General features: G+C 38.9%; 6 protein-coding genes, 1 long non-coding RNA gene and 1 other non-coding gene across 8 annotated transcripts; 5 read left to right on the top strand and 3 right to left on the bottom strand.

The window, feature by feature from the left end:
- Nucleotides 1–876: 876 nt before the first annotated feature.
- On the bottom strand, nt 877–2,287 carry LOC104813396. Its single transcript, XM_010540952.2, has 2 exons — nt 1,679–2,287; nt 877–1,426 (listed from the first exon to the last, which is right to left on the bottom strand). The coding sequence occupies exons 1-2, from the start codon at nt 2,265–2,267 to the stop codon at nt 1,038–1,040; spliced, it is 978 nt and encodes a 325-aa protein (XP_010539254.1). The 5' UTR covers nt 2,268–2,287; the 3' UTR covers nt 877–1,037.
- Nucleotides 2,288–3,966: 1,679 nt separating this feature from the next.
- Nucleotides 3,967–4,039, top strand: TRNAF-GAA. The gene has a single exon. It is a non-coding gene; the product is annotated as a tRNA-Phe (tRNA).
- Nucleotides 4,040–5,315: 1,276 nt separating this feature from the next.
- Nucleotides 5,316–7,184, top strand: LOC104813395. The gene is made up of 3 exons (XM_010540951.2): nt 5,316–5,864; nt 5,972–6,308; nt 6,401–7,184. Exons 1-3 carry the CDS (start codon nt 5,642–5,644, stop codon nt 6,849–6,851), a joined length of 1,011 nt encoding a protein of 336 aa, XP_010539253.1. The 5' UTR covers nt 5,316–5,641; the 3' UTR covers nt 6,852–7,184.
- Nucleotides 7,185–7,828: 644 nt separating this feature from the next.
- Nucleotides 7,829–9,338, bottom strand: LOC104813394 (NAC domain-containing protein 72-like). The gene is made up of 3 exons (XM_010540950.1): nt 9,021–9,338; nt 8,569–8,840; nt 7,829–8,481 (listed from the first exon to the last, which is right to left on the bottom strand). The coding sequence occupies exons 1-3, from the start codon at nt 9,199–9,201 to the stop codon at nt 8,032–8,034; spliced, it is 903 nt and encodes a 300-aa protein (XP_010539252.1). The 5' UTR covers nt 9,202–9,338; the 3' UTR covers nt 7,829–8,031.
- A 3,976-nt stretch (nt 9,339–13,314) lies between these two features.
- LOC104813392 lies at nt 13,315–14,100 on the bottom strand. Its single transcript, XR_771741.1, has 2 exons — nt 13,940–14,100; nt 13,315–13,462 (listed from the first exon to the last, which is right to left on the bottom strand). It is a non-coding gene; the product is annotated as an uncharacterized LOC104813392 (long non-coding RNA).
- A 206-nt stretch (nt 14,101–14,306) lies between these two features.
- LOC104813391 (RNA-binding protein 25) lies at nt 14,307–16,954 on the top strand. Its single transcript, XM_010540949.1, has 8 exons — nt 14,307–15,018; nt 15,537–15,582; nt 15,734–15,783; nt 15,886–15,927; nt 16,069–16,182; nt 16,285–16,363; nt 16,474–16,545; nt 16,641–16,954. Exons 1-8 carry the CDS (start codon nt 14,381–14,383, stop codon nt 16,686–16,688), a joined length of 1,089 nt encoding a protein of 362 aa, XP_010539251.1. The 5' UTR covers nt 14,307–14,380; the 3' UTR covers nt 16,689–16,954.
- Nucleotides 16,955–19,226: 2,272 nt separating this feature from the next.
- On the top strand, nt 19,227–22,978 carry LOC104813390 (proton pump-interactor 1-like). Its single transcript, XM_010540948.2, has 8 exons — nt 19,227–19,493; nt 20,122–20,515; nt 20,658–20,846; nt 20,941–21,120; nt 21,257–21,451; nt 21,627–21,725; nt 21,814–22,347; nt 22,431–22,978. Exons 2-8 carry the CDS (start codon nt 20,159–20,161, stop codon nt 22,737–22,739), a joined length of 1,863 nt encoding a protein of 620 aa, XP_010539250.1. The 5' UTR covers nt 19,227–19,493; nt 20,122–20,158; the 3' UTR covers nt 22,740–22,978.
- Nucleotides 22,979–23,256: 278 nt separating this feature from the next.
- Nucleotides 23,257–24,958, top strand: LOC109116670. Its single transcript, XM_019202530.1, has 3 exons — nt 23,257–23,404; nt 24,304–24,372; nt 24,944–24,958. The coding sequence occupies exons 1-3, from the start codon at nt 23,345–23,347 to the stop codon at nt 24,956–24,958; spliced, it is 144 nt and encodes a 47-aa protein (XP_019058075.1). The 5' UTR covers nt 23,257–23,344.
- Nucleotides 24,959–25,829: the final 871 nt, after the last annotated feature.

Genomic DNA, 25,829 nt, shown 5'->3' with positions numbered 1-25,829 from the left:
ATATATATATACAACTAATATGCATATTAAAAGAAAAGTAATTATAACTAATATATACACTATATATTAAAAAATAATATATATACAATATATATTAACAAATAATATGTATATATATATTATTTTTAATGTAATTTATAATATATATATATATATATATTATTAGTTATAAGTAATTTTATATTTAATATATATATATATGTGAATTTATATGTATATAAATTAATTTAAATAAATTATGTAATTTATTTTTGTTTGTAACGATGATGTGTCATAATTTTGATGATGTGTACATAACTTGAAAACCAAGTTATTGTAACATCATCATTTTTGTTTGAGTTGGCAGTCGGAGGGGTTTTTGGTGAATTATTAACAAGTTTGAGATTTTATTGGTTAATCATACCAAGTATAGGGTTTAATTGGTAAGAAAAAAAGTATAGAGTTTTTTCGTTGACCTGGGAAAAGTACCGGGTTTTTATGGCGATATCCCCTTTTTATAAATATATATATAGCGTTTTCGTTCCAATCCGAATTTTGGGTTTATCAGATGTGACGAATGCTAGGCAAAAAAAAAAAAAAAAAGGGGGGGGGGAGACGATGTCCATATAATTTATCTGTCTATAATTCAAATTAATTTAAATCCAAATATCGAGTAATTCGTGTCATTGGATTCGAATTTGTGCCACAGTGTATGAATATCCAATCTTTAGAATATGGATTCGTAATTGACGTAAATACTTCGATTGATCATGTATTTATTTAACAATTTAGCAATTGAGGTATCTATGTGATATAATTTAGATAAATTAAAGTATGTTTATACGAAAGTTTGTAAAAGTTTGTTTTTTTAACTCAATGTGAGATCGAATGGGGGTTTCATTTCAACCCAATAAATCCACTAAACTATCCGATAAAATCGGTCAGTTTCATATCTGCGGGGAAAACTAATTAATTAATTTAAGATGAAGATTAAGACGCAACAACGTTTTGTAAGATGAAAAAGATCAACAAAAAAGTGCCCGAAATTTTCAAAAAAACTACGGAGGAGGCCCTCTGTTTACCATTTCTTGATACCTGGCCAGAGATTCCTGCCTTTGCAGCCTCATCTCCTCGTTGAACTTCTTGATGAACGCCTCCACTCTCCTGTTCAGCTCCTCCTGCCCCGGCGACGCCTCTCTCATCAGCCTCCCCTGAGATTCCTTCCGACGCTTCCCCGCGGCGGCGCTCCGGTCGTCTAAGCTCTCCGATTTGGTCGTCCTCTCGTCGTGCCCCGAGCCTCGCGCGCTCGAGCTCTCCTTCTCCCACGTGTCCGACTTCTTCAGGTGCCTCGTCATCGGCATCGCACGGCCTTCCGTTATCTTCCTCCACGTCGTTTCCAGCGTCTCCTGCCTCCTCGGCTTCGATACTCCTAACGCTTTGTTTCCGCCTGCGGAGAACAAGTCAAAAACGGTTACAGTGCTTACTGCAATTACCATTTTGCCCCTTTCTCGTCCTTGATTTTACCATCGTTTCTCTCACCGTCGTTCGTAATTTGAATTGCCGGCGGGAACGTCATTTGAAATTCAAATTCAAATTTGTGTATTCCAAGCTTTTTCATGAACACACAGGGAGGCAGAGAGAGAGAGAGAGAGAGAGAGAGAGAGAGAGAGAGAGAGAGAGAGAGAGAGAGAGAAATGACCTTCAGAACTAGCTTTAGTTGCTTTCCCCTGGCCGAATCTCGCAGATGCTGGAGGTTTCTCCGCCTTCGGCGTAAAATCCTCGGTCGAATCACTACTCGGTTTTAGTTTCTCCATCTCCCGCCGATCATCGCCGCCGTCAATCACCATCTTCTCATCGATCACCTCCGGAAACCTTTTGGAAATCTCCACAGTCCGATCAACCGACGCATCACGTCGCACGTTATTCTCCTCAGATCCATTATAACCGACGACATAACCCGCGCTTAAATAAGCAGAAAGATCAGACGGCGCCAGAATTGGGATCGGCGCCACCGCATCCGCTGCCGGAGAGTGAGAATCTCCGCTGAGATTCGGATTTTTGTAGAGTCTGGCTGAAGCAACGATGGAGACGATGATGCAATTGATGACTAAGTAGAGATACGGAGGCCTGAGGAACAAGACAACGTTCTCCTGGATGACCGGAAAGTAGAACGTCATGAAGTGAGAGATGACGGGAGCGTAGAAATTCACCGCCGTCGCAGCAACGGCTGAAATTCCGGTGACCACAGCTGCTGCTTTAAAAGAAGAGCAAGGAAGGTGAATTGCCATTTCATTTGCTTCGGTCTCGTTTTCGGTGGTTCTTATCAGTAAAAGGGGAGGTGTGTAGTGTAATATATAGAGGATGATGAAGGAATCTGGACCGTTGGATCATCGCAGAAGTGTGCTTTCACAAAATCACAAGTGGGACCAGAGGGCTTACACACTAGTGAAGGGGAGATCTCTAAGTGACACGTGGCATGTTAGATTGATGTCTATTCTTGAATTTGCCGAACATTAGATAGTGTATCTGTGTAAGATTTGACAATGGGGATGAAATAATAGTAAACTAAATCAAAGTTGATTAGACTTATTAACGTTACAAATGAATTCAAATCGACTATTAAATTGATAATACAAATATTTTATAATAAAAATAGAATGTAATAGAATTTGAAATATTCAAAATCCAATAAAAATTTAAAACTAAAAATAAATAAATGAAAGGAAATACGGAATTCTCATCTCTAATTTGCACCATCCACTATACACACAAACCATATATATATATATATATAAATATATATATATATATGAGAATAAAAATGATGAAAGGACATCAAATTTCTCCATGTGTGATGGTTGTGTCGGCCCAAAGCTCGGTACGTCGGTCATGGTTTTCATGTACCAATGAACCCCATAGGACGGCCGTGTTTTCGCAGACGTGCATAAACAAGATTTTGACCCAACCAGACAAAATGTTAATGTCACACAAGAAAAAAATAATAATAGTTTTGACTTTTTTACGAATCAAAGATCCACGTTGTCATTATGACGGTTTTAAATGAACAGGGTTGACCAAAAACGTTTAAGAAAATCTTCATGTTTGTTAGATCTCCTATCGACGATCTGTCTGAGTAATTAATGTCGGTCACCCCATTCATGGCCGCGGCTACGGACCAGAGACAAGCCGACACAACTCGGACTCGTCTCCTTTCCAATGTTCGTGAAAAGGATTGTCGCGTTTAGACGGTATTTCTTGGCAACGGAATTTGTACAAACAGATTCACTTGCGAACTGTTTTAGAAGACATTTTTCTCGGTTTATTTGGTTATTTCCAATTAGAATATATTGGTTTATTCCGGTTTAATTAGTTTTTGACCTGATTTAATTTAAAATATTACAAACGTTGTGTTTTCCGTTTTGGGCTTTTGTATTCAAAACTCTGGTGCTTTTCCACTTGAATGATACACAACAAATTTGCTCCGAATTTGATTCTCTCTCTCTCTCTCTCTCTCTTCAGCTATTTCAAAACTATTTTCAAAAAATGGCAAATGGAAACGCAGAGAATGTTTCTCCAACTTCAATCTGTTGATCTGATTCTTCATTCACTTTCTTGGACTTTCCCGAGGTTTCTCAGAGAATCTAAATAGGATCATGTTTTGGAAGAACCCCAACAAAATAAAAAACAGTAGACGGAAGTTGGTACGGAATGTGGTCATGAATGATAGACCACATGCCATCAAACGAAACGGCAGAGTGTCAAAGAGAGATGAAGCCGACCAAGAAGTTTTCCGACATGAGCACACAGTCATCCGTACGAGGAAATACCAACTCCAAAATCATTCAAATCTGAGTGATTCTCTTTTTTTTTCTTTTTTTTTTTCTATGAAAATACAAGTAGCTTCACCTCGTCAATCAACGAAAAAGACAAAATCGCGGATTTTTTGTCCTATTAGTATATTCCAAAAAATTAATTCACAAGAACCAAGCGGGGATAGCTCAGTTGGGAGAGCGTCAGACTGAAGATCTGAAGGTCGCGTGTTCGATCCACGCTCACCGCATTTTTTTTCTCTTTTTTATTAGTATCTATAATTTTCTCGCAGCCACAATTCCTATCTACACATTATATTAACCGCTTATTAATTACTCTCTCCATTTGTGATCAGTGTAAGAGAATATTTCTTTTGTATATTAAATTAATGGATATCGTTTTAGATTTTATAGGTGATTTTTTAAAAACATTTATAGTTTTATCTTTAATTAAAAATATTTAATTTTATAGTTAATAATGAGAATATGGTTTAATAAGGTTATATATGGCTTTTTTTTTAAATTTTTTTTTAAAGTGTGAAAAAATCTAAAAAAATAAATTTATTTGCTAGTTTGTAATTACGGTTCTATGGTTCAGTCTTTTATGGTGGCTCCAATATCCATTGCATTTCGATTAATTTTATCTCAACTGCTAAAGCCGTTGTTGCTTATAAATCGTCTCAAGTCATTCACAAAGAGTATATAAACATTCTTTTATTGTTAAGATTCATAGTTATAAATCGTTTCTCCTTTTTCTCTTTTGTTTACAAAATTAACTCTATGGTTTTTTTTGTTTGTTAAAGAACTCTATAGGTTTACATTTCGTCTTTAGATTTTATTTTTGATTCCTGTAAAATACTATAATCATTCCGTTTGTATCTATTTTTAATTAGACTGAATTTTTTAATTCAGTTTTCATTTAATAAATACTTATGTTAAACAAAATATATATTTCCAAGCCATTTCTATATATTTTTATGTTTGATTCTAATTTTATTCCAATTTCATTCATTTAAATTAAAATTAATGCCAACACATTTTTAAATCAATAACATTCCCAATTAATTGACTTAAAATGTCAAAACCTGTTCAGTTTTTTCCCCTTTTGTTATTAACTTATTACAAACATTTCTTTGTTTATTCATCAAGCAAATAATTATTATTTAAACTAAATTGGCGTGCCGACCAATTTATTGATCAACAAATATAGGTTTACATACATGCATTTCTATGTCGTAAATAATATCGGTTAATGAGTTAAGTCCCGTATGATTCAAATCAACAATTTTGAACATGTCTTCTGAGGGAGGGACTACCTCAAAATTGATTCGTTTCTCTAGATCGGATTTATATGTACATAAACGAAAAGAGACAAAAGACGATCTATAGACATAATCCTGTATAATATATATATATATATATATATATATATATATATATATTGAAAATTGCGGAATTACAGTTTTAAGAAAACCATATAAAATATTGTAGTAAAATTTTCGATCTGATTTTAAACGCGATGAGATTTTGGAAGGTGCTTAAACACGAAAAATATTCGATGGTTATAATGACATTGAATCCAAAAGGTGAAGGCAAAGCCCATGTGTTTTGATAGATTCACCGCGAAGTTCGTCACACAAAGACAGAGCCAGCTGGTAAAGTCAATGACTTTACTTCTCAAATTCACAAAATAGTCCCCTTCTTAAGAAAACATTTGACTTTTAAACCCTATAAATTGAAACTCACAATCCCTACCCTCCTCACTCACCATCAGCTCTTCTTCTTCTTCTTCTTCTTCTTCTTCCCTATTTCCTATTTTCCTCTGATACTGAAAGATCGAAGACAAACCCACAATGGCAAACCCAAAAACCTCTCTGCTTCTGATGTTTTTGGCGGTTGCGTCATGTTTCTTGCAGGCCAAGGCAGCCGGAGTTTACTGCAACAATCCGTACAGCAGATGCTACCAAAGGTACGTAGAGTGCCCGGAGGAATGCCCAAGCACTACCGACATGAACTCCAAGAACAAAGTCTGCTACGTCAACTGCGATTCCCCTGTCTGCAAATCCCACTGCCGCAGTAAGATTCCCCATCAATAATCCATAAATTCCATACATGTTTTTTTCCTTCTTGTTGCAGATTTATAGATCAATGAGTTTTGTGCTGTTTTGGATGATCTTGCTTAGTGAGGAAGCCAAACTGCAACAGTCCTGGATCCGCTTGCTATGACCCGAGGTTCATTGGTGGCGACCAAGTCGTGTTCTACTTCCACGGCAAGAGCAACGAGCATTTCAGTCTCGTCTCGGACTCTGACCTTCAGATCAATGCCAGGTTCATCGGACACAGACCTGCTGGAAGAGCCAGAGACTTTACCTGGATCCAAGCCCTCGGAATCCTCTTCAACTCACACAAGTTCTCCCTCGAAGCCACGAAAACCGCCACCTGGGACAATGACCTCGACCATCTCAAGTTCTCCTTCGACGGCCAAGATTTGGCTGTCCAGGAAGAAACCCTCTCCACCTGGTAAACGATCTCGAACTCATGTGGTTAAAGCTTCGACCTTTTTCCTCTCTTTTGTTTTTCTTGATTTTTGAACTGTACGCATGCTCGAGCAGGTACTCACCCGACAAGGACATAAAGTTGGAGAGAGTGGCGAAGAGGAACAGTGTGATTGTGACGATCAAGGACAAGGCCGAGATCATGGTGAACGTGGTTCCGGTTACCAAGGAAGACGACAGGATCCACAGCTACAAGGTACCTGAAGACGACTGCTTTGCCCATCTGGAGGTTCAGTTCAGGTTCTTCAACCTCTCGCCGGATGTGGATGGTGTCTTGGGACGTACATACAGACCGAATTTCAAGAACCCGGCTAAGCCTGGAGTCGCAATGCCCGTCGTGGGAGGCGAAGACAGCTTCAGGACCTCATCACTTCTCTCTAAGGACTGCAAGACTTGCATTTTCTCCGGAACACCGGCTTCCGGTGGCGTCATCAAGTCCGAGACCGAGTACGGGACATTGGATTGCACCCGTGGGTTCTCCGGGAACGGCATTGTCTGCAAGAAATGAATGTCAGGAAATGAATACGATCCTGCAACTTTGGTAATATATATTAAATAATGAAAGAGTTAAAGCTTCAAGCTTCAGCTGAGCTTCTAGAATAATTAAGTGAAGAATGTTGTATTGTATCATCTACTGCTGTGTAGAACTGATGTATTGTGATTTGTATCAACGTAATTAATATTTCTGATATTATACTATACAAACAATGTTCATGAACAGAGCAGAGGGAAGGAAACCAGATCATGAATCAGAGCCTGTTATTAGAGCCCACAAAACAAATATCATCAGAATTTAATATACTTAAATCTTTGCTGATAAACTGAACGAGAGCGTGAAGTTTCTAACCCTTTTCCCTCTCTGCAAGTAACTCTTCCACCGGATCGGTTAAAACTCAACCCAGATTTCATAGGGTTTTGGCTTGCCATCCACCCATGATTGCAGAGAGAAACCAATGCCAAGCATCAACCCTAATCGTATAGAATCTGACCAGAAAAAAAGGAGGATTCTGAATTGCATATCCTGACAGGTGAAACGATGATAGTGTATCTAAACAACGAGCTGAATTCAACTAATGTCCCCAGAGAAGAACCGATTACCTGCGATTACGAGGAGATCGAAGGAGGTGGTCTTGATCGTTCGGAACTTGGCCAAGTAGTTCGCCATCTCCGTCGCCGATATATCCGAACCATACGGTGGTCGCAGACCGATACACACACCGATACGGTGGTCCGCCATCGATAAACACATCGATACGTACAGTGACAGGGAGCGAGATCGGAACTTAGTGATCTCAGACTACTGTACTCTCCTGCGGAAGAAACGAGGAAGATACGACGGCACAAGTGTTTGCCTTGTTGAAGAAGAACGAGTAATTAACTGCATGCTGTTTTATCGGGCTAATAACGACATGCAGTCTTTCGATTGCGGTTACACATACACGTCTACGAATATTATACATAAATGATATGTCGTTTCTGTTATGGTTAGAATGAAATTGAAATGATTTACCGCGACAATAATAACATGGTTCGTTTTTCATTTTACTAAACACGGTCGGAAAGAGCCACGTGTAATCTGTTCGACATTGTGGGCTCCATCCAGGAATGCTAAACCAAAACTGTTGTAGAATAGCTAAAATAATTCGTATTATTTACATCAATTGCCCCTCTCATCCTCATCATCGTCGTCACCGCCTTAACCCAAATTCACCGGCCTGACCCGAAAACCCGTACCCGACAGGCTCGACCGGGTTGAACCCGTACCCGATCCAATTGTACCCGGAGCCCTGAGTCAACCCACTCTCCGCCTCCTCCTCCACCGCCGCAAATGACGAGTTATTGCCGCCGTAACTCGGAGCGAGTTCCGGTACGGGATTTAGAGCCGCCAAGGTTGCCCAATCGAGATTTACGATCTTGTCGTCGTTGAAAAGCGATCTGAGCGAGTTCATCCGGGGGAGGTTGAAGAATTGTTCCTTCATCTCCGGGAACGAGTCGAGAACGTCGCCGAGTTGGGAAGATGAACACGACGAAGACGACGACCCGTTCGTGCTGAGTTCGTCATGGCGAGTTCGACCCGGACCCGGTTTCTGAGCCGCCGTGGTTTTCTTGTAAATCCGGCACAAAACCCACTCATCCAACTACAGAAACCAAACGAAAACAGAGTGAATTCGATTGAATTTGAACACAATCGGGTACGATTACGCTTGCTGTAAGTGATAATTGACCTTGGAGCTACGGGTGGTGGTACGAAAAGGTTCGATGAGACGATACTCGTGCATGATCCAGTTGGTTTTGGTGCCTTTGGGAGCTTTCCCGGCGTAAAAGACGAGAGATTTCTTGATGCCGACGCGGCGACCATCCGCCGTGATGATCTTGTCCGTACCCGTCGCCTTCCAGTAACCCGACCCGGCTACTCTGTTGGGTCTCGACCCGTTCGGGTATTTCCTGTCTCTTGGGCTGAAGAAATACCACTCCTTTTCCCCAAACAAGGCCTTGCCTGCACCAAAAACATTGACCAATCAACTTATGATATTCTCTCAGTTTTAATCCCATAGTTTTATTACGTGCCAAAACACCCCTCCGGTCTTTGAAACTTCAAATTAGCTATCTTTTTCGTTCCTGTTTTTGAGAAAGATGGAAACTTTGTGAAGATTTCGGGATTGGGTTGAGGTCTTACTTGGTAAATCCCAAGGATCGAACTTGTAAAGGTCGATTTCTCCGATGACTTGGAGAGAGAAGTGATGACCTGCAACTTTCCGGCAGAGATACTGAACCAGAAGCTCTTCATCTGTCGGATAGAACCTGAAACCCGGAGGCAAATTCAACTGGGATAAAGAGTCCTTCTCTCGAACCCCCATTTTCTCGGACGGAAATCAACGAGCTAGGCTTGCAACAACAGCAAACGAAGACGATGAAGAGGAACTGTTATGGAAACTATTCAAACGTGTACAGAAAGTGTTTCTCTTCCGCAAAATGTGGATGAGACGCTGCTTGCCTTTTCTTATATAGGCCGTGAAAATAAGTACGGTCGTCCTTGTCTTACCATTTTTGGTGGGACCCATTTTAACCATTAGCATGCTGCCACGTGTAGAGTTGGAGTGACGGACCCGCTAATATTTTCATGTGCGCGCAACATGGACCGTAGATGGATGTAAGCATGCGATAATTTTGAGATTTACTTTGACGTCCCCAAAGACATTTGGTTTTGGTGTAAGAAGAAGAGTTGAGCAATCGTAGTTTCCATATTCGTTTTTGGGTGCATGAAATGAATGAATGAACCGTCAAGAAATCTGGAATTTGGAGACGAAGGACACGTGGCATGCCAAATGTCCATATTCTAGAAACACTAAAAAAAGCTTGACACTAACAGTGACATATATTACAGTCATTAAAATAAATCCAACTAAAGGTTAAAAAAAACATGAATGATGTGAAAAATATAATAACATAATACTAAAATTACAACTTGAATGCAAATATAAAACGAACTAAATAAAATATATGAAAAAAATATACGGCAGAAATATTTTGACACGTGTAAGGGAGAGTTAGGCAGAAATTCTAATGGAGATTTTTTTTTTTAATGAAAATAATTTATTTGACTATTAAAAACTTACATGATCTTGTTGGGATACGTTAGAGAGAGAGGAGTTCGAATTTATTTATTTCCAATGCTCGCCATAAAGTTAATATACTCCTTATATATGTCTATATATATACATATATTATTGTGAATTTTGTAATTTGAAAAATTGTGAGTTTTTTCACATAAGAAATTGTATAAATTACGTAGAAGGTGACAAAAGCAATGGACCACCACCGCCAAGGACAGGTCAAAAGCCTTTTATATGATACTTGGATTTCGTCCTCATCCACTTCCCATTTTCAGACTCTAGTTAACGTGGAGATTTCTTGTTCAAATAGATGATGATGTGATGTGATGGCATGCCATACGTCTATGAGTCTATCTATCCATTTTTCTAAATAAAACTATTTAAATTGAAACCACATATTGTACAATAGATTGCATTACAAATTCTCGAAATGTGGACTTATAATTATAAGAATATAAAAAAAAATTATATTTATATTTAAAAATTATATAGATAACTTTTCCACACGAGTTCGACCCCATCTTTGTTATCCTTTAAAAAATATATGTAGATAACTTGAAAGATACATTCGTACATATAATTTCATATTTTTTTTTATGGAACACGTAAAGGACATATGAAAAACAAAATAGGCAATATGCATGTACATTATATATAAGGGATGTGTAAGAATAGGTTCTTTATAATTTTATTCAAGCTTTTTCCAATTCTGGTATAGGAAGATTAGACTTTCGGATTCTGTTTTATAATACTGCGATGTGCAATATGCATGTACATTATATATATATATATATATATATATATATAATATTGTATCTATATAATATTTATCAGAAAACCCACATTTCAGTCGGATCTCATTACTACATATACACACACATATACTATATATATATATATACACTACACATGCGAACATATATACACGCCTATATATATATATGTTTTTTTTATAACGGATGACCCCTAGCTGCTACCATTCGGATGTGCTGACTAGGTAAACCTACGGCCTGGAAGCAATCTTTGTACATGGATGATATAAACCCAGAAATTATCTCCCTCTCCACTAGCCAGGAATCGAACACTCAACCTCAAGGTGAAGTTATCTCTTACCCCAAACTTGATCGCTCGTCTACGATCTGTTAGGTATGTTAGGTATGTGTATATATATGTTGATATTAAAGAATAGAAACATCTTGACTTTGTTGCGATGCAAATAATATTTTTGTCTTTTTGACAACGCGTACATCTGCCTTACCTTAGGGAATCTCGAAGATCGAAGATTAGTATGAAACTAGAGCCATCTCTTGTTATTCAATTTTTAGTTATTTTTCTATTCATTTCAGATTCACCTAATTTAATTGATTAAAAAACATAAAAGAAACTTGTAGATGATCAAATCTAATTTCATTATAATTATAGTCGTAATGTGACGCGCATATATAAATCGAACTCTGAATTGGATACAAAAGTTAAAGCGCCTCTCATATCCGGACACATACTCTTTCCTTTAAAAAAAAAAATTATTGATCTAATCGTATTTATTTTATATCTAATAACATTAATTGCAAGTTTTACACGTCGATCCACATGTTTTATTATTACTATTAAGCGTTGGGTTTATTTAACACCATATACATGTGTATATAATACAATGATTTCGCCATTGTTTCATTTAATAGATGTTCATAGACATATATACACACACACACACACATACATATACGTAAATCAATTTAAAATTTCCTTAAACTTATTTAACTAAATCATTGCTAAAAAAATTGAATATGGGCCCAGTTCACGGCCCATTACAGATTCTCTCCCTGGACCAGAGGGTCTGTTTCCTTGATTTCCTTGACCGTTGGGTGAAGCACGTTTCGGTGGTTGGAAGCCCCCAAGTGAATTCAAAGCACGCCACAAAATGAATTCACATGATATCTTTTTTATTTTTTTTTTAATTCAAAAAGATACTAAGCCAATCGAACAAGAGAGAAGAATGGTGGCAGAGATGGGGATAGTAGTGGCTATTTTGGGACTGTATGCGCGATTTATCCGACGGTCAATGCTCGAGTTCGCCGGAGAGATGGTCCATGTGATGGCCGATCTCGTTCGAAGAATGCGTCAACATAGAAGTTCTTCCCCGTCTGTTCATCTCCTTCACCGGCATTCGGATTCCCCTTCCATGTAACCGTCTCGATGGAGATCGATCGGTCTAGATATTCGCTTTTGATTGGTAATTGGCCGATTGAGATCAAGCATGGAGTTTCGATCGATGCATCGCGGGCCAAGAAAGCTTAGAGACCAGCCATGGAGCTCACTCAAGGGCGATGAAGACGACAGCAGCTCCGCAACAAGCATAACCGGTGCCGTATATCCGGTTTAAGTCGGTTTAATCTAGTTTGCAGGGTATATGCATTTGTATTTAATAAACCATTTCAATTAATAGATGTTTTTTTTTCAATTTCGTTTGCAACTGGATAGAATTGAAAAATGGAACTAGAAAATTTCATTAAACCGGATCTAATAAACTAGACGAAACTAATCTGAATTAAAACCGGAGCAAAAGTTCTATCCGGATTCACCAGCAAAGCAAAGCTAATGCTCCTTCTGCCGATGAGTCCAAATACATCTAGGAGTTTGACAGCGCGAATTCAACAGAAAATCTGTATCGCGTGACAATGTTCCTTGATCCGATGAACACGGATGTGAAATCAGTCGAACTATATAACTCGAAATTAAAAAAGAAAAAGAAAAAAAAAAGCCCAAATGAGAAATATTCAAGAAAAGGAACCGGGGTATCAAACAAGGACCCAGATCACCATAAGGAAACTTTAGAACATTGGGATTGTAGGGCTTTACCCCGAAGGGAGCCCTTCCAGAAATTCTCGAGGGCCAGGGTCAAGCCCAGGCCCAAGAGGGGGTTTGGAAATAGTTTTCAACCAGCAATTGACGCGCCTCGGTTTTTACCTCATTAGCTGCGTCATTGCCCCAAGCGCAAAGATACCTTTGAACTCTCACCCGAGCGCCTTTTATTATCTACCTCATCTGCCACCCTCCGTCATATCTTCCGATGTGGGACTAAAACCCCCCCAATATTATATTTTATATTCGAAAAATATATGCCCTGATAAAATATTCCTTTCAACTTGTGACACCCCCATATAATTTGAATCAATTCTGTTGGACTTGATTAGAGTTGACTCATTCTTAACCAATTAATTTAATAAATTAAATCAATAAGTCGTATTCAAAATTTCAACTTACGACGGACAGACCGTATTATTTTTAGTAAAAGGAGAAAAATAGAAAATAAATTACAAATTATAGTTTGTGAAAAGAATATTGTGAAACTTCAAATAAACATTCCGACATGTCATTTTCAAACTTATTGGAGTTACACTGTTATTTTTTGTAAACATATTGTTTAGGAAATTATGCATTACACCGTGGAAAGAATCAAATCCGATTAACCGTAGGGTTTCTTGATTTTCTGATGAAGCCCTCTCTGTTTCATCGATATTCATGTTACAGAATCAAACAATAAACCTAATTAAAAGATAGGAAAGATTGAATAATCATTCATTTATATTTTTACTTGCAAGATTTAAAAACTGCGAAGTTATGGCATTTCAAATATCTAAAGACTAAATCTTTCAGATTAACGAGAATTGCTACGAAGATATTTATTCGGTGGAATGGATGAAATGAAAACAAAACGAAAGGTCTTTTTGAGATCCTAAGGTCTTATTCCCATTGAAATAGAAGAGGGAAAAAAGTAAAGAAAAAACAAAAGTAGAAGACAGAAAAAGATGGACGTGTTGATTAGTAATGACTTACGTATTCAAGAGATTTAATTCACAAAACAAAATAAAGTAAAAAGATTAAAATATGGTCGACTCAAATAAACTTAAGATCAAGGCACTCTTATGGCTATATCAGATTATATAAATAAACGACATTTCAATAAACGAAATTTATAAACCTTTCAAGAAATTCTCGAATGCCGGAAGTTAAACTTAGCTTATGGATTGGTTGGGGTAGCTCATAGAGCGACCCCTCCAAAAATAGGCGTATGCCGCTTGATGCGACGAGCACACGGTATTCTTTAGTAAAAGGCGAAAGAATAGTTCGCTATGTGCTCACCGCACGGCTCCGTGACTTATGTGATGGGAATATGGGCACTTTAAATACAGAGGAGGTTTTTCTGATCGTATCGAAATTTGGCGATGTGGGACAAAATGACATAGATTGTTTTGGGCTTTGGATCCTAAAATGGGCCTAGGCCCAACATAAATGAACAGGCCGGCTATTTGTTCACTTTGTCGGCCTTTGCTTCTCTTTCATCGTAATTTTCTACGAAAGTCGGACATTCACTCCTACGCAGTAGGGCTTATTCTAGTTCGGTCGCCGGTGGTTCAGCGAAATGGGAAGAGACAAGGATGGTTCTCCGCCGGAGAAAAGGAAATATGCGGCGGATGACAGAGAGCGCAGAAGAAAATCATCTCCGGAAAGTTCTGGCGGCGGTGGCGGCGGAGGCAAGGGATCCGGAAGGGAAGAGGTAAAGCGTCGGGAAGGTAGGAGGAGGAGAAGTAGAGACGACGATGAATCTGGCTCTGCCTCCGGTTTGGAGAATGATACTGAATCTGGGTCGGAAGAAGAAGAGCGACGTAGGAGTAGAAAGGCGAGAGGGAAGAGGAAATCGGACGGGAGAGCTCGGAGAAGGCGCGACCGGGACGACAGCGACGACTATTCGAGTAGCGGGTCGGGTACGGATTCGGAGTCGGATTATTCGGATTCCGAGGAGAGCGAGAGTGAGGAGGAGCGGAGGAGGAGGAAGAGGAAGAGGAGGGAAAGGGAGGAGAGGGAAAGGAAGAGAAAGAAGAGAGAGAAGGAGAAGAGGTCGAGGAGGAGAGAGAAGGAGGATGAGAGAGAGAAGGAGGATGAGAGAGAGAGGAGGAAGAAGAAGGAGAGGAAGAAGAAGAAGAAGTTGGAGAAAGGGAAGAAAGGAGCTGTCACTAATTCCTGGGGAAAGTATGGAATCATCAGAGAAACTGATATGTGGTAAAGACTCTGACTTTTCCTTAGTTTCATTGGAAATTTCCCTCCTTTCGTAATCTTCATGGAAAGTGCTTCATCGCAATATCTCTGTGTCTGTATCGATGTTGGATTCTGGCTTTTGCCTGTTGATTTCTATCATTATCGCTTCCCTTTTGAAGAGAGTTTGGAAAAGTTAGAGTGAGTGTGTGTTTGTGAAAACATACTGAAGAAGAGGAGAATTCCGAAAAGAAGCTTCTTATTCAAGAACACTGTTTGTGCTTGGAGGAATACTCTTAAATATCAATCAACGGCAATGTGTTAATCTGGTGATTGATTCATAGACTTTCCGAGCTTTTCGTGGAGATTAAGATCGGAAATATTGTTGGTCGCCACTTCATCCTGCGGTTATGCTTGTTTTCTGCTCGAAAATACATGAGATCCAGTGGATAATATCGGAGGCAATGCTAGTAGTTTGGTGATTTCTTCTTCTGAACATCTAGCCTGGTTTCTCTCAAGAACTCACTTGTTTTCGTTGTTTACAGGAACAAACGACCAGAGTTCACCGCATGGTTAGCTGAAATAAGACAGGCAAGTTTCGTATTGGAATGTCTTACCTCGTGGTAGAAACTCGGGGTTTTCCCAATCAGAAAAAAGCCAACTTTTTGTATTCTTAGTTCACTGCTGTTTACGGGCACTTGGAAGATGATGTAATTGACTGCTTCTGCTTGTGTATATACAGGTAAACTTGGAAAGCCTTCCCCCTTGGGAGGAGAAGAAAATGTTCAAAGAGTATGTATCATAATCTATGTTTAAGTTCTGTCTCCTGAATGATACGTAGTGCCGGGGGATCTCTTTGTGTAACAGTTGTCACAATCTATTCTTCTATCGCAGATTTATGGAGGATCACAACACTGCTACGTTTCCCTCCAAAAAGTGAGCTTCTTTGTTCAGTTTCATAGCTACTGGTCGTGTTAGTTGCTCAAAGAGACAAGATTTAGCTCTGTGCTCTTTTTTTTTTTTTAATTTTATTTTGTGTATCCCTAAATACCCGAGTGTTCTTTCTTGTTCCTGCAGATATTATAACATTGATGCTTATGAAAGGCGTAAGCTTGAGAAGGAGATGAAGAAGGGTTTCAAGAAGGTGGTTCAGACTGAGCGTGTCGTGTTCAATGACGAGGAACAGCGCCGGTATATATCAATATATATATATATAGGATACTTGCAGCATATATTCATTACCATGGTGGAACCATTTGGATTATAACATATTATCCGTGAAAAAATTTTCAGGTTAGAGCTGCAGCAAGCACGTGAAAAGCAGAAGGAAGAAGAAGTGATAGCTTTAAAGCAAGCAATGGAGGGTGGAATGGTGAGTTTTTTTTTTCTTTTCCATTTTGATCACATTCATACATTGACATCAAAGCAACATCTCTCCAACATGTGGGTGTATATATATATATATATATATTGTAATGGCAGGCGCAAGCGATGAGGGACCAAGCTCGGCTGAAAGAAGAAATGGCGTATCTGTACAAGATTGGCAACATCGAGGTCATTTGTTTTGGTCCCTTTTTTTAGTTATCGGTCGATAAATCTTTGAGATTTCGGGATGAAATCGTGTAACGAAAAAGAAAGAAATGATGCAGGCAGCGGCTGCTATCCAGAAAAGGTTGGACCCAGATGTTCCCATGTGATGATGCTGAAGACGGAAAACAAGAACAGAAGAAGATCCTGCCTTGACTTTCTCTTTGAGATTATCCCCTTCTTCTGCCCTCGACTAAGAATGAATAGTTTGTGCACCGGCTGTCTTTTAAAACTTGTTGGACCAAACACGTCATCATCTTCCTAAAAGCATTTGTTACATAGTTACATTCATAAGCTCTGTGTTGTTGTTGTTTTGGTTTACGGTATCCGAATTTTCTAGCACGAGACACGGGTATCCGAATGTTCTAGCGCACCATTTGCACGACTCGGGTATTCGAAATTCAGGTGCTTGTGTACGGATGGAATGAGTATGGGTCCGGGTCCGGGTCTGGGTCCGATGGGTGTGGGAACCCGACCCTTGCGGTTGGGTTTCGGCTGGTGATTCCACCTGTGGTTTTCCATTATCAGAGGGGTTTAGGGTTTAGGTAGCGGGAGTGAACCGATGAGACAAAGGGTCGAGGAAAGACCATTATATGGTTAGAGGTTTCCACCTCGTCCTTCTTGCCTATGTCCTCTCTCTTCTCGATCCACGATTTTTTCGTTCTCTGGCACGCATAACTTATAATTATTTACAATAACATTTATTCCATTTTCGACTATAAAGATTCGTTTCATCTTTCTTCGTAATCTTTATACAATTTTATAAATGTGTAAATTATATCCGATATCTAATTCGTATAAATTGGTTTGATATCTTGTTTCAAAATTTTGGATCTCCCATCCGGTTTAACCATACATATGAATAGGGGTGTAAAACGAGTCGGCCCAACCCAACCCGACTCGTTCTGATATGGAAAATTTTTAGTCCAACCCATTTTTTAACGAGTCATAAATATATCAGCCCAATTTATATCGTCTTAGCCTTCGAGCCAAACGAGTCGACCCGCGAGCCAAATATATAATTTTTAAAAATAAAATTTTAATACTAAAAATATTTAAAACTAATTTTCATATTTAAAAAATATAAAAAATATTTAAAATATAATAAAAAATAAATTTTGAACAAAAACAAACTAAATATGTAATAAAAAAAATATAATTTGTATATAAAAATATTTTAAAATATATAAAAATATTAAAATTAAAAAAATATTTTTTTTGGTCCGCGAGCCAGTCCGGCTCGTGATAGATTGACTCGTTTGGTCCGGTTTTTTCTGGACTCAAATATTTTAAGCCCAACTCAGAAAAATATGGGCCGACTCACGAGTCGGCTCGCGATCCGCGTCTCGTTTTACACCCCTATATATGAACATATAAAGTAAGTCACGGATAGGATGGGCCTAAATCATATCTATGCGGATAGATGTAGCTAAATTAATGGTCCCTATCTCATGAAAAACAAAAGTTTGGACAAAATATAAATGGGACGTTGTGCATCGATAATGTACGTGTTAATTATAATTAGATTGAGAACAAAAATAAAGCAAAAATTACGTAAAAAGTACAAGAAAATAATAAATTTCACGGTGGAAAATAGTTGGGCCTATATGAGCTTTGAAAATTGGGCCCAAACTCAGCCCATATAGGATGCTCATAATCCATTATTAAATGTCGGTTTGAATAATACACGCGGACATAGTTTGGAAGGTTGATAACTCCCGTTAACCTTTCGGATAATACATTTAATTTTTATTTTGGATTTTTAGTTTTAGTTTTTAGTTTTTGATTTTTGGATTTTATAATTTTATAAATCTAGAAAATTATGATTTTTGATTTTTTAGTTGATTTTTTTTATCATAAAATATATTTCCGAATATTTAGAAAAACCAAATTTTAAAAAATTTAATTATCAGTTTTTTCATCTTTTAAAATCCAAAAAATTTCGAAAACTGTTCTCCATTCAACACCTAAATCTTACATCCACGATATATTTATATTTATAGGATGTGAATCAAGGTACATAAGAAGTTTAACTCTCGATCTATCGATATATTTGATCATGTTTTTTATTAGAATTTTCCCTGGAGTAAAATTCACGTAAAGATAACCAAAACGTCGACGTTTTAGAATTTAATAGGTCGACATCACACATTTTTTTTTTTGTCACATTCACAACCGATATTTATTTTCTCTCTTTCGGGTTCACACTGCATATATTTCTTTTTTCTTTTTTGGTTGTGGTTGGTGGGTTTGAGAATGAATGAGGGCAAAAAGGTAATTGCAGCTTACGTAGCAGATACATCTCTCTGTGTGATCATCGCTGAGTCCGACGTGTCGCCAAGTGTTGAGATCCAAAGTACACGTTTTCGACACCACTCTCCTGGAGGCATTTTTGTCATTTCGTCCTCCTCTCCTCATGTATCAAATTTCGCTCTAATCTATTTTCAATGTGACGCGTTGATTCGTTAATTAAAGTTACCTTCTTTTTGATTGGCAATGTCTCATTTCGCTTTCTCGGTCATTTATATAAATTGAAGTATAAATCTTTTTTTTTGGTATTTAATCGCAGAGATTAAATAGATACATATGCGGAAAATGTTTGTTACAGTAAATACGAAACTTTGTGGTTTTTCTCTCGTAGAAATCTGCGGTAAAACTAAAAGGAAACTTGAGGCAATTCCCTTTTTACTGCTGCATCAGTCAAATTGAGGAAAACACATTAATTGGAAGAGAGGGGAGTTCGTGGGCTTTCTCAGAAATCGAAGATTTGTTTTAGATTGAGATCTGAATAAAAGTTTTTCCATTTTGTGACAAAATCGTCGGGAGGAAACGTATCGAGGCCCTTTCTTCAAGAGGGTCTTCTTCTTCTGTCTCCTTCTTCCAGATCTCCATCCTCTCCATCTTTCCCTTTCTCGGTAATATATGGGAACCCCATGTTTTTTTTTTCTCCTCTGCCCCGATTCGTGTATGTTTCTTGTTAATCGGTTATGGTAGCGAGAGTATTTTGTTCCTCCTGTTCTTGTATGTGGGTGCTCGTATCTTTTTGTTGGGTTTCCTCGTCTCGCCTTGGGATTTTCTGATTAAAACTCTCGGATTTATCGCTATTTGACTTTGGGAGATGATCTCTGTTTGCTTCGATCTCGCTCTTTTCGGCAAAGATGTGATCTTTCGGCTGGTGTTTTCTGTTTTGTTTGCTGCTAATTCTGCGCTACGCGCATATACATACACGCGTGTGTGTGTATGTGTATTGTGAATCTGGTAACCAGTTTCTGGATTAAGCATATGTCTGAACATGCGTTGAATCCCGTGGATGATCCGTTTTTGCAGCTTCTAAGTTTCGTGCCGTTGATGAATTATGGAACTCTTCGATCGAAGTTCTTGCGAGAATGTCTCGATAGATTGCGTTCTGAGTTAGATCTTAGCATAGTTTTTGGCAAATTTAATTGTAGAATCTGGATGGCAGATCCTTTTGTTGTGTTCTGTTATTGGGTTTTTTTTTGGTGGATTGTTCGGACATTCACGTTTGGATGTCCTTGGCATCAGGATTTGTGTTCAGTGAATCTGATTTGTGACTCGAACAATGGGCGTTGAGGTCGGAAAGTCTGATGGATTCGAGGTTGCTTCCTCGCCCTTCGAGGGTAAGGCCGAGCAGAACGGGAAGCTGGTCCACGGAAAAGGGGAGAAAGTCTCAATCAAGTTTGGTTCGCATGATGAGCCGAGCAAAGGGGAAGAAAACAATAACGTTTTCGGCTCTGATACCCCGAAAGACATAATCGAAGAATGGCCTGCGGCCAAGCAGGTCCACAGTTTCTTCTTTGTCAGGTATCGCCCTTTCGAGGACCCGAAGATAAAAGCTAAGCTTGATCAAGCTGACAAGGAGCTTCAGAAACTGAACCGGGCTCGGGCCGGAGTTGTGGAGGAGTTGAAAGCTAAGAGGGTGAGTTTCAAGTTTCCGGCTTGATCGATGATTGTCTTTGTCTCGGGTGGCTTTTTTGTGATTCTCTACTTTCTTCGGATGAAGCCATAGCTCCGAGATTGTGATTGTGGGTTTGAAATGAGAAAGCTGTTACATTGCACAGGCTGAGAGATCGGAGTTATTTGATATACTGGAGCCATTGAAAAATGAGCGTAAAGGATTCAATACCATTTTCGATGAGAAGAGAAAGGAAATGGAGCCATTGCAGCAGGCACTGGGAAAGCTGAGGAGCAACGATGGTGGGGGGCGTGGCATTGCTCTCTGTTCATCCGAGGAAGAGCTGAATGATACGGTATGATCTTCTCTCCTACTTCAATACCCTTAAATTAAAGCTTTCTTACTTTCTTTAATACTCATCGTCACATGCTTGTTGACGGGAAACGTAGATATACAGCTTGCAATACCATATTCAACATGAAAGCATCTCGTTGAACGAGGAGAAGCAGATTCTCAAAGAGATCAAGCAGCTCGAGGGCACGAGGGAGAAGGTCATTGCGAATGCAGCCATGAGAGCCAAGATCAAGGAGGCTATGGGTAAGAAAGAAGATATCCAAGATCAGGTTAAGGTAATAGAAAATGTTCTCAAGACTTTGGTTTCTCTTAGATTTTGTTTCGAGTGGCTAATAACCAAAAAGATCCTGAAATGGTTAGAATAAGGTGTTTCCCATTTGTTGACTCGTAAATTCTTTCGATGTTCCGTAGTCAATGGGTGCTGATTTGGACGGAGTGAAAAAGGAGCGGCAAGCGATCTCAGGCAAGATCAATCAGCTGAGTGAGAAGGTGAAAGCTATTAAAGATGAGATCCAGTTGCTGGAGAATGAGCTGAAGGTTGTGACCGACAAGAGGGACAAAGCTTTTGCAAACATTCAAGACCTCCGGAAACAACGTGATGAGTCGGTAAGCTCCACGAATCTTTTCATTTGTCGGGTTTTCGTTTTTTTATTTCTTTGGTTGGAATCTATGTGAGGTACATATATATACATATATATCCTGTATCATTCTACTTCATTTTGTGTATAAACTTTGTTAGATTTTTTGAATCGTGATATATTTTCACAAACTTGCGTCACAGAATTCCAAATTTTACCAAAGCCGAGCTGTCTTGAACAAAGCTCGGGAATTGGCTGCTCAGAAGAACATAAAAGATCTCGAGGCGCTCTCACATGCCGAGGTTTTGCACTTCAATTCCGCCAAACCCACTGCTTATCTTTTGATGTCTCGAAGATTTCCTTCCTTACGTGTTCGTCGTCTTTTGTCAGGTCGACAGTTTCATGTCCCTCTGGTGCAGTAAGAAGAACTTCAGAGACGATTACGAGAAAAGAATCTTGCCGTCGTTGGATGCTAGGCAGCTGAGCCGAGATGGGCGGATGAGGAACCCCGAAGAGAAGCCTCTGGTTACACCAGAGGCACCGCCATCAAAGGCAATGCCTTCTGATACCGAGGTTCCGCCTAAAGCTAAGGCGAAACAGCATAAGGAGGATTCGGGTTCCGCCCCGAAGGCAGAAGTTAGGGTTTCCCAGAAGACGCAGAAAGAAACCGGGGAGAAAGCCAAAGACACAGGCAAAGTAAAGAATACTGCAGATGATGACGATGATGAAGATGAGGTATATGGACTGGGAAAACAGCAGAAGGAAGAGAAAAAGGCAGTTGATGAAGCTACACTGAAGGAGATGAGAAGGCAGGAGGAGATTGCGAAAGCCAAACAGGCCATGGAGAGGAAGAAGAAGCTGGCTGAGAAAGCTGCTTCGAAAGCTGCTATAAGAGCTCAGAAGGAAGCTGAGAAGAAAGAAAAGGAACTTACTTTAACCCTTCTCTCTCTCTCTACAGTAATTTCTTCGGGAAAATGACGTTTTCATCTCGTATTTTGCGGTGACAGGAGCGTGAGAGGAGGGCCAAGAAGAAAGCTCCAGAGGCCGAGGCTGCAGCCGAGGAAGTTGCAGAAGATTCTGGGCCGGAGAAGAACGAAGTGGAAGCTGCTTCTGTTCAAGAGGAGAAGAAACCCGAGAAGGAGAAAGCCCCGAAGGAGAAGCCGATAAGGAACAGGATCCGCACCCGAGGCCCCGAGACGCTGCCAAGAGCGATCCGCAAGCAGAAGAAGTCTACTAATTACTGGGTTTATGCTGCTCCTGCTGCTGTTCTCTTCGTTATCCTCCTTCTAGCTCTCGGTTACTACTATGCTTTCTGAGATCAAATGAGAGGGGGGGAAAAAAACTAGGACGAAGGTGAACGAGCAAAAGACCTTATGCCCTCGTTTTTTTTTTGTAGTTTGGGATCTTGATCTTTTTTTTTTTAATTAAGTTCGTTTCGTCCTCTATGAGGGATGGACTCCAAAACTCATAAGCCTTGAATCGTTTCTTCTACCAAGACTTGATGAAGGGTATGGTAATGTAAGGAACCAAATTTTAATTTTAAGTTCTATATCAACTTTATTCATAAATATTTTTTTTATACTACAGAATGATATATATAATAATGGAAGAAGTGAATATATTCAAAAAAAAAAAAAATGGTGACGAGTCTCATTCTAAATTCTAAAGAGTAAGGTAACTCAACGGTTTCGCTTGAAACTCGGTCGGCGCGCCTCCCGATTGACCCGAGAGCTTCAAATCTCAAAGTGCCAAGTGTCAACAATCACTCACAGGTCTCCACGTGGCAAGCGACGAGAGGATGACATGAAATGTGCATATAAGGTCTTTGCTTCCTGTTTGTGTAAGGGATCAAAAGGCAAACAGAGAATCGCATATACTCAAAGTCTTAATCGAAGAATCAAAAGATAAGTGAGAGGAACAAATGGCTGACAACAGTAACAAGATGAGCTTCCAAGCCGGTCAGGCCAAGGGCCAAACTCAGGTTTGTTACACTGCACCGGTTTAATCCGGTTTGATATAAGTATATGTTTTCATTGATTTATAATATAACGCAATAGACATTGATCCAAGAGAAAGTAAGTTCCCTTCTTTGATTTGTGAAACGGTAACTGAATCCGGTAGGGGTGGGCGTTTCAACCCGTAATCCGGGGATTTGGGAGTATCCGGCTTAACAAGTACCCGGAGGAAGGGTACCCGAATATTAACTATGATGAGACCGGGTTTAACGAGGCCGAGTTTTTGACCCCCGAGTCCGGGTTCGGGTTTCGATTAACTCATAGCGGATACCCCGGATACCCGGTATATTAATTAAAAATTAAAAATATCTTTATATTTATAACATTTATCTAAGATATTTTATTATTTATTAAAATATTTTTATTTTATTTAATTATTTTCTATATTTTCAATCTTTATAATTTATGAAATCGAATTTATAATTTATAAAATCGAGTTTTGAATGTTGTTTAAGTTATTTTTATTGAATTTTATAAATTATAAAATATTTGAATTATTTATTTATGAGATCCGGGTATTCCTGAGTACGAGACTGAGAATCTCATTGAACCTGAGTTAGGGGTATCCGGATCTCATGAAACCAAGAATGAGATAATTTTTTCGTAAAACCCGTGATGATGAGACCGAGATCGGATTTCCTAAAAAATGGGGTCCACCCCTAGAATCCCGTATGCCACATCAGTTCCATAATTTGTAGTCTTTTTTTTAAAAAAAAAATTATCACGAATTATAACAATATCCGTATTAGATGGTGAAAATGTTATATATATACACGTTTCGTTAGTGTATATTATTGATTAATCGTATGGTTACGAATATATAGAATGTTATATAATGATTTTTTAAAAAAAATGCAAATTGAAGGAGAAGGCTAGCAACATGATGGACAAGGCATCCAATGCTGCCCAATCTGCCAAGGACTCCATGCATGAGGTCCTCTCTCTCTCTCTCTCTCTCTCTATATATATATATATATATATATATATATATTACTCTTTTTGAATCTTATTAGAAATATTAGAAATACGTCCTAAATAACTTTTCTGCTTCGAAATAAAATTTTAAATTGCGTCTTTAATGTGTATATGTGAGTTTGAAGAACAAGTGAGGACTTTCCGAAAGGAATACTTCTATGAGGACCTCAAGAAAAGCAAATGCTACACTAACATATTTGTTTTCCTAGGCTTTGCTAATAGAATGCAGGTATTACATCTTAACAAAGAGAAGATCAAGGCAAAGCAAGAGTGGATAACTACAAGTATCATTCAAACTCATGGATTAGGAAGACCTTACAATCCATTTGTGGACGATTCATGTACAACCATAGCCTTAATACCCAACGCAAACACGAAGGGCGAACCCTTTGAAAGAGGAGATGCACGAGAACATATATTTCGCATACATATGGAACACAATGACAAAGCCAACCACCTTCTTAAGTGCCAAGGTAAGTGCAATGTGTCTTTTGAGTTTAATGACGCTGACTTGGATCCTTTTGATGTAGGCAAACGAGTTTTGAGGACAAAACCTTTTCAAGGGGGAGGGAATGATGCAGCCCAGAAATCCTCCAACATCAACATGGACGATAACAAACAAAACTCGAACGAGAAGCAAGACGATGTCGTCGACGCTATAGGAGGAGAAGAAGTGAACACCGAGCATACCATGTCAACCATTCTTACACCTTCACTTACAAGACAAATGACTCAAAGTCTACGTTCAAATATCAATACATATGTCGAAGAGTGGCTGATCAAAACATCCGAAAATGTTCAAGACAATGCAACGGATGCGAAAACGACAAGAAGCGCTAAAACGTCACATTGTTATGGAGTTTATGTTGTCCAACACCAAAGACTTCATGGGCTAACATGTGGGCTACTAAGAAGATATTTGAGGATTGTATTCTCAATAAATGGACTGAAGATTCAAGCCCAAAGTGCCCAAAAATATTCTGCACAAGTCCAAGAAGATGTCAACCCATTAGAGAGGATATGGTGCAACCTTTGTACCAAATTTCGGCCAGCCCTTATCAAGCACGAATTTGAGAAGCTTTCTACACCCTTTTAACCTCATGAAGACCTAATTTAAAGCTCCTAGCCGTTGCAAGACGTTGCACATCCACTTCCATCAACTTTCCACTTTTTCCTTACTTTATGGTGTCTTGTTTTCCATTACCTTTCTTTAATGTTTTGTTAGCTCCTCCTTGTGCACGAATTTCCCTTGATTTCTTCTGTATTTCAAGCCTATTTAAAGGCCTTTGTATGTCAAGAATGAGCAGACTTTGAATTGATAAAAATCGAGTTGCTTAATTGCTTCTTCTTCTTGGTGTGTCCGAGAGTATCGCCTTCTGCGCATGTGTGTGTGTGTCACCCTTGTGCAAGGTCAAA

The sequence above is a fragment of the Tarenaya hassleriana genome, unplaced genomic scaffold, assembly GCF_000463585.1.
Source record: "Tarenaya hassleriana unplaced genomic scaffold, ASM46358v1 Cleome20, whole genome shotgun sequence".
In the NCBI taxonomy this organism is placed as follows: domain Eukaryota; kingdom Viridiplantae; phylum Streptophyta; class Magnoliopsida; order Brassicales; family Cleomaceae; genus Tarenaya; species Tarenaya hassleriana.
The sequence above is the reverse complement of the archived record's forward strand: the minus strand, read 5'-3'. Positions and strand labels throughout refer to the sequence as shown.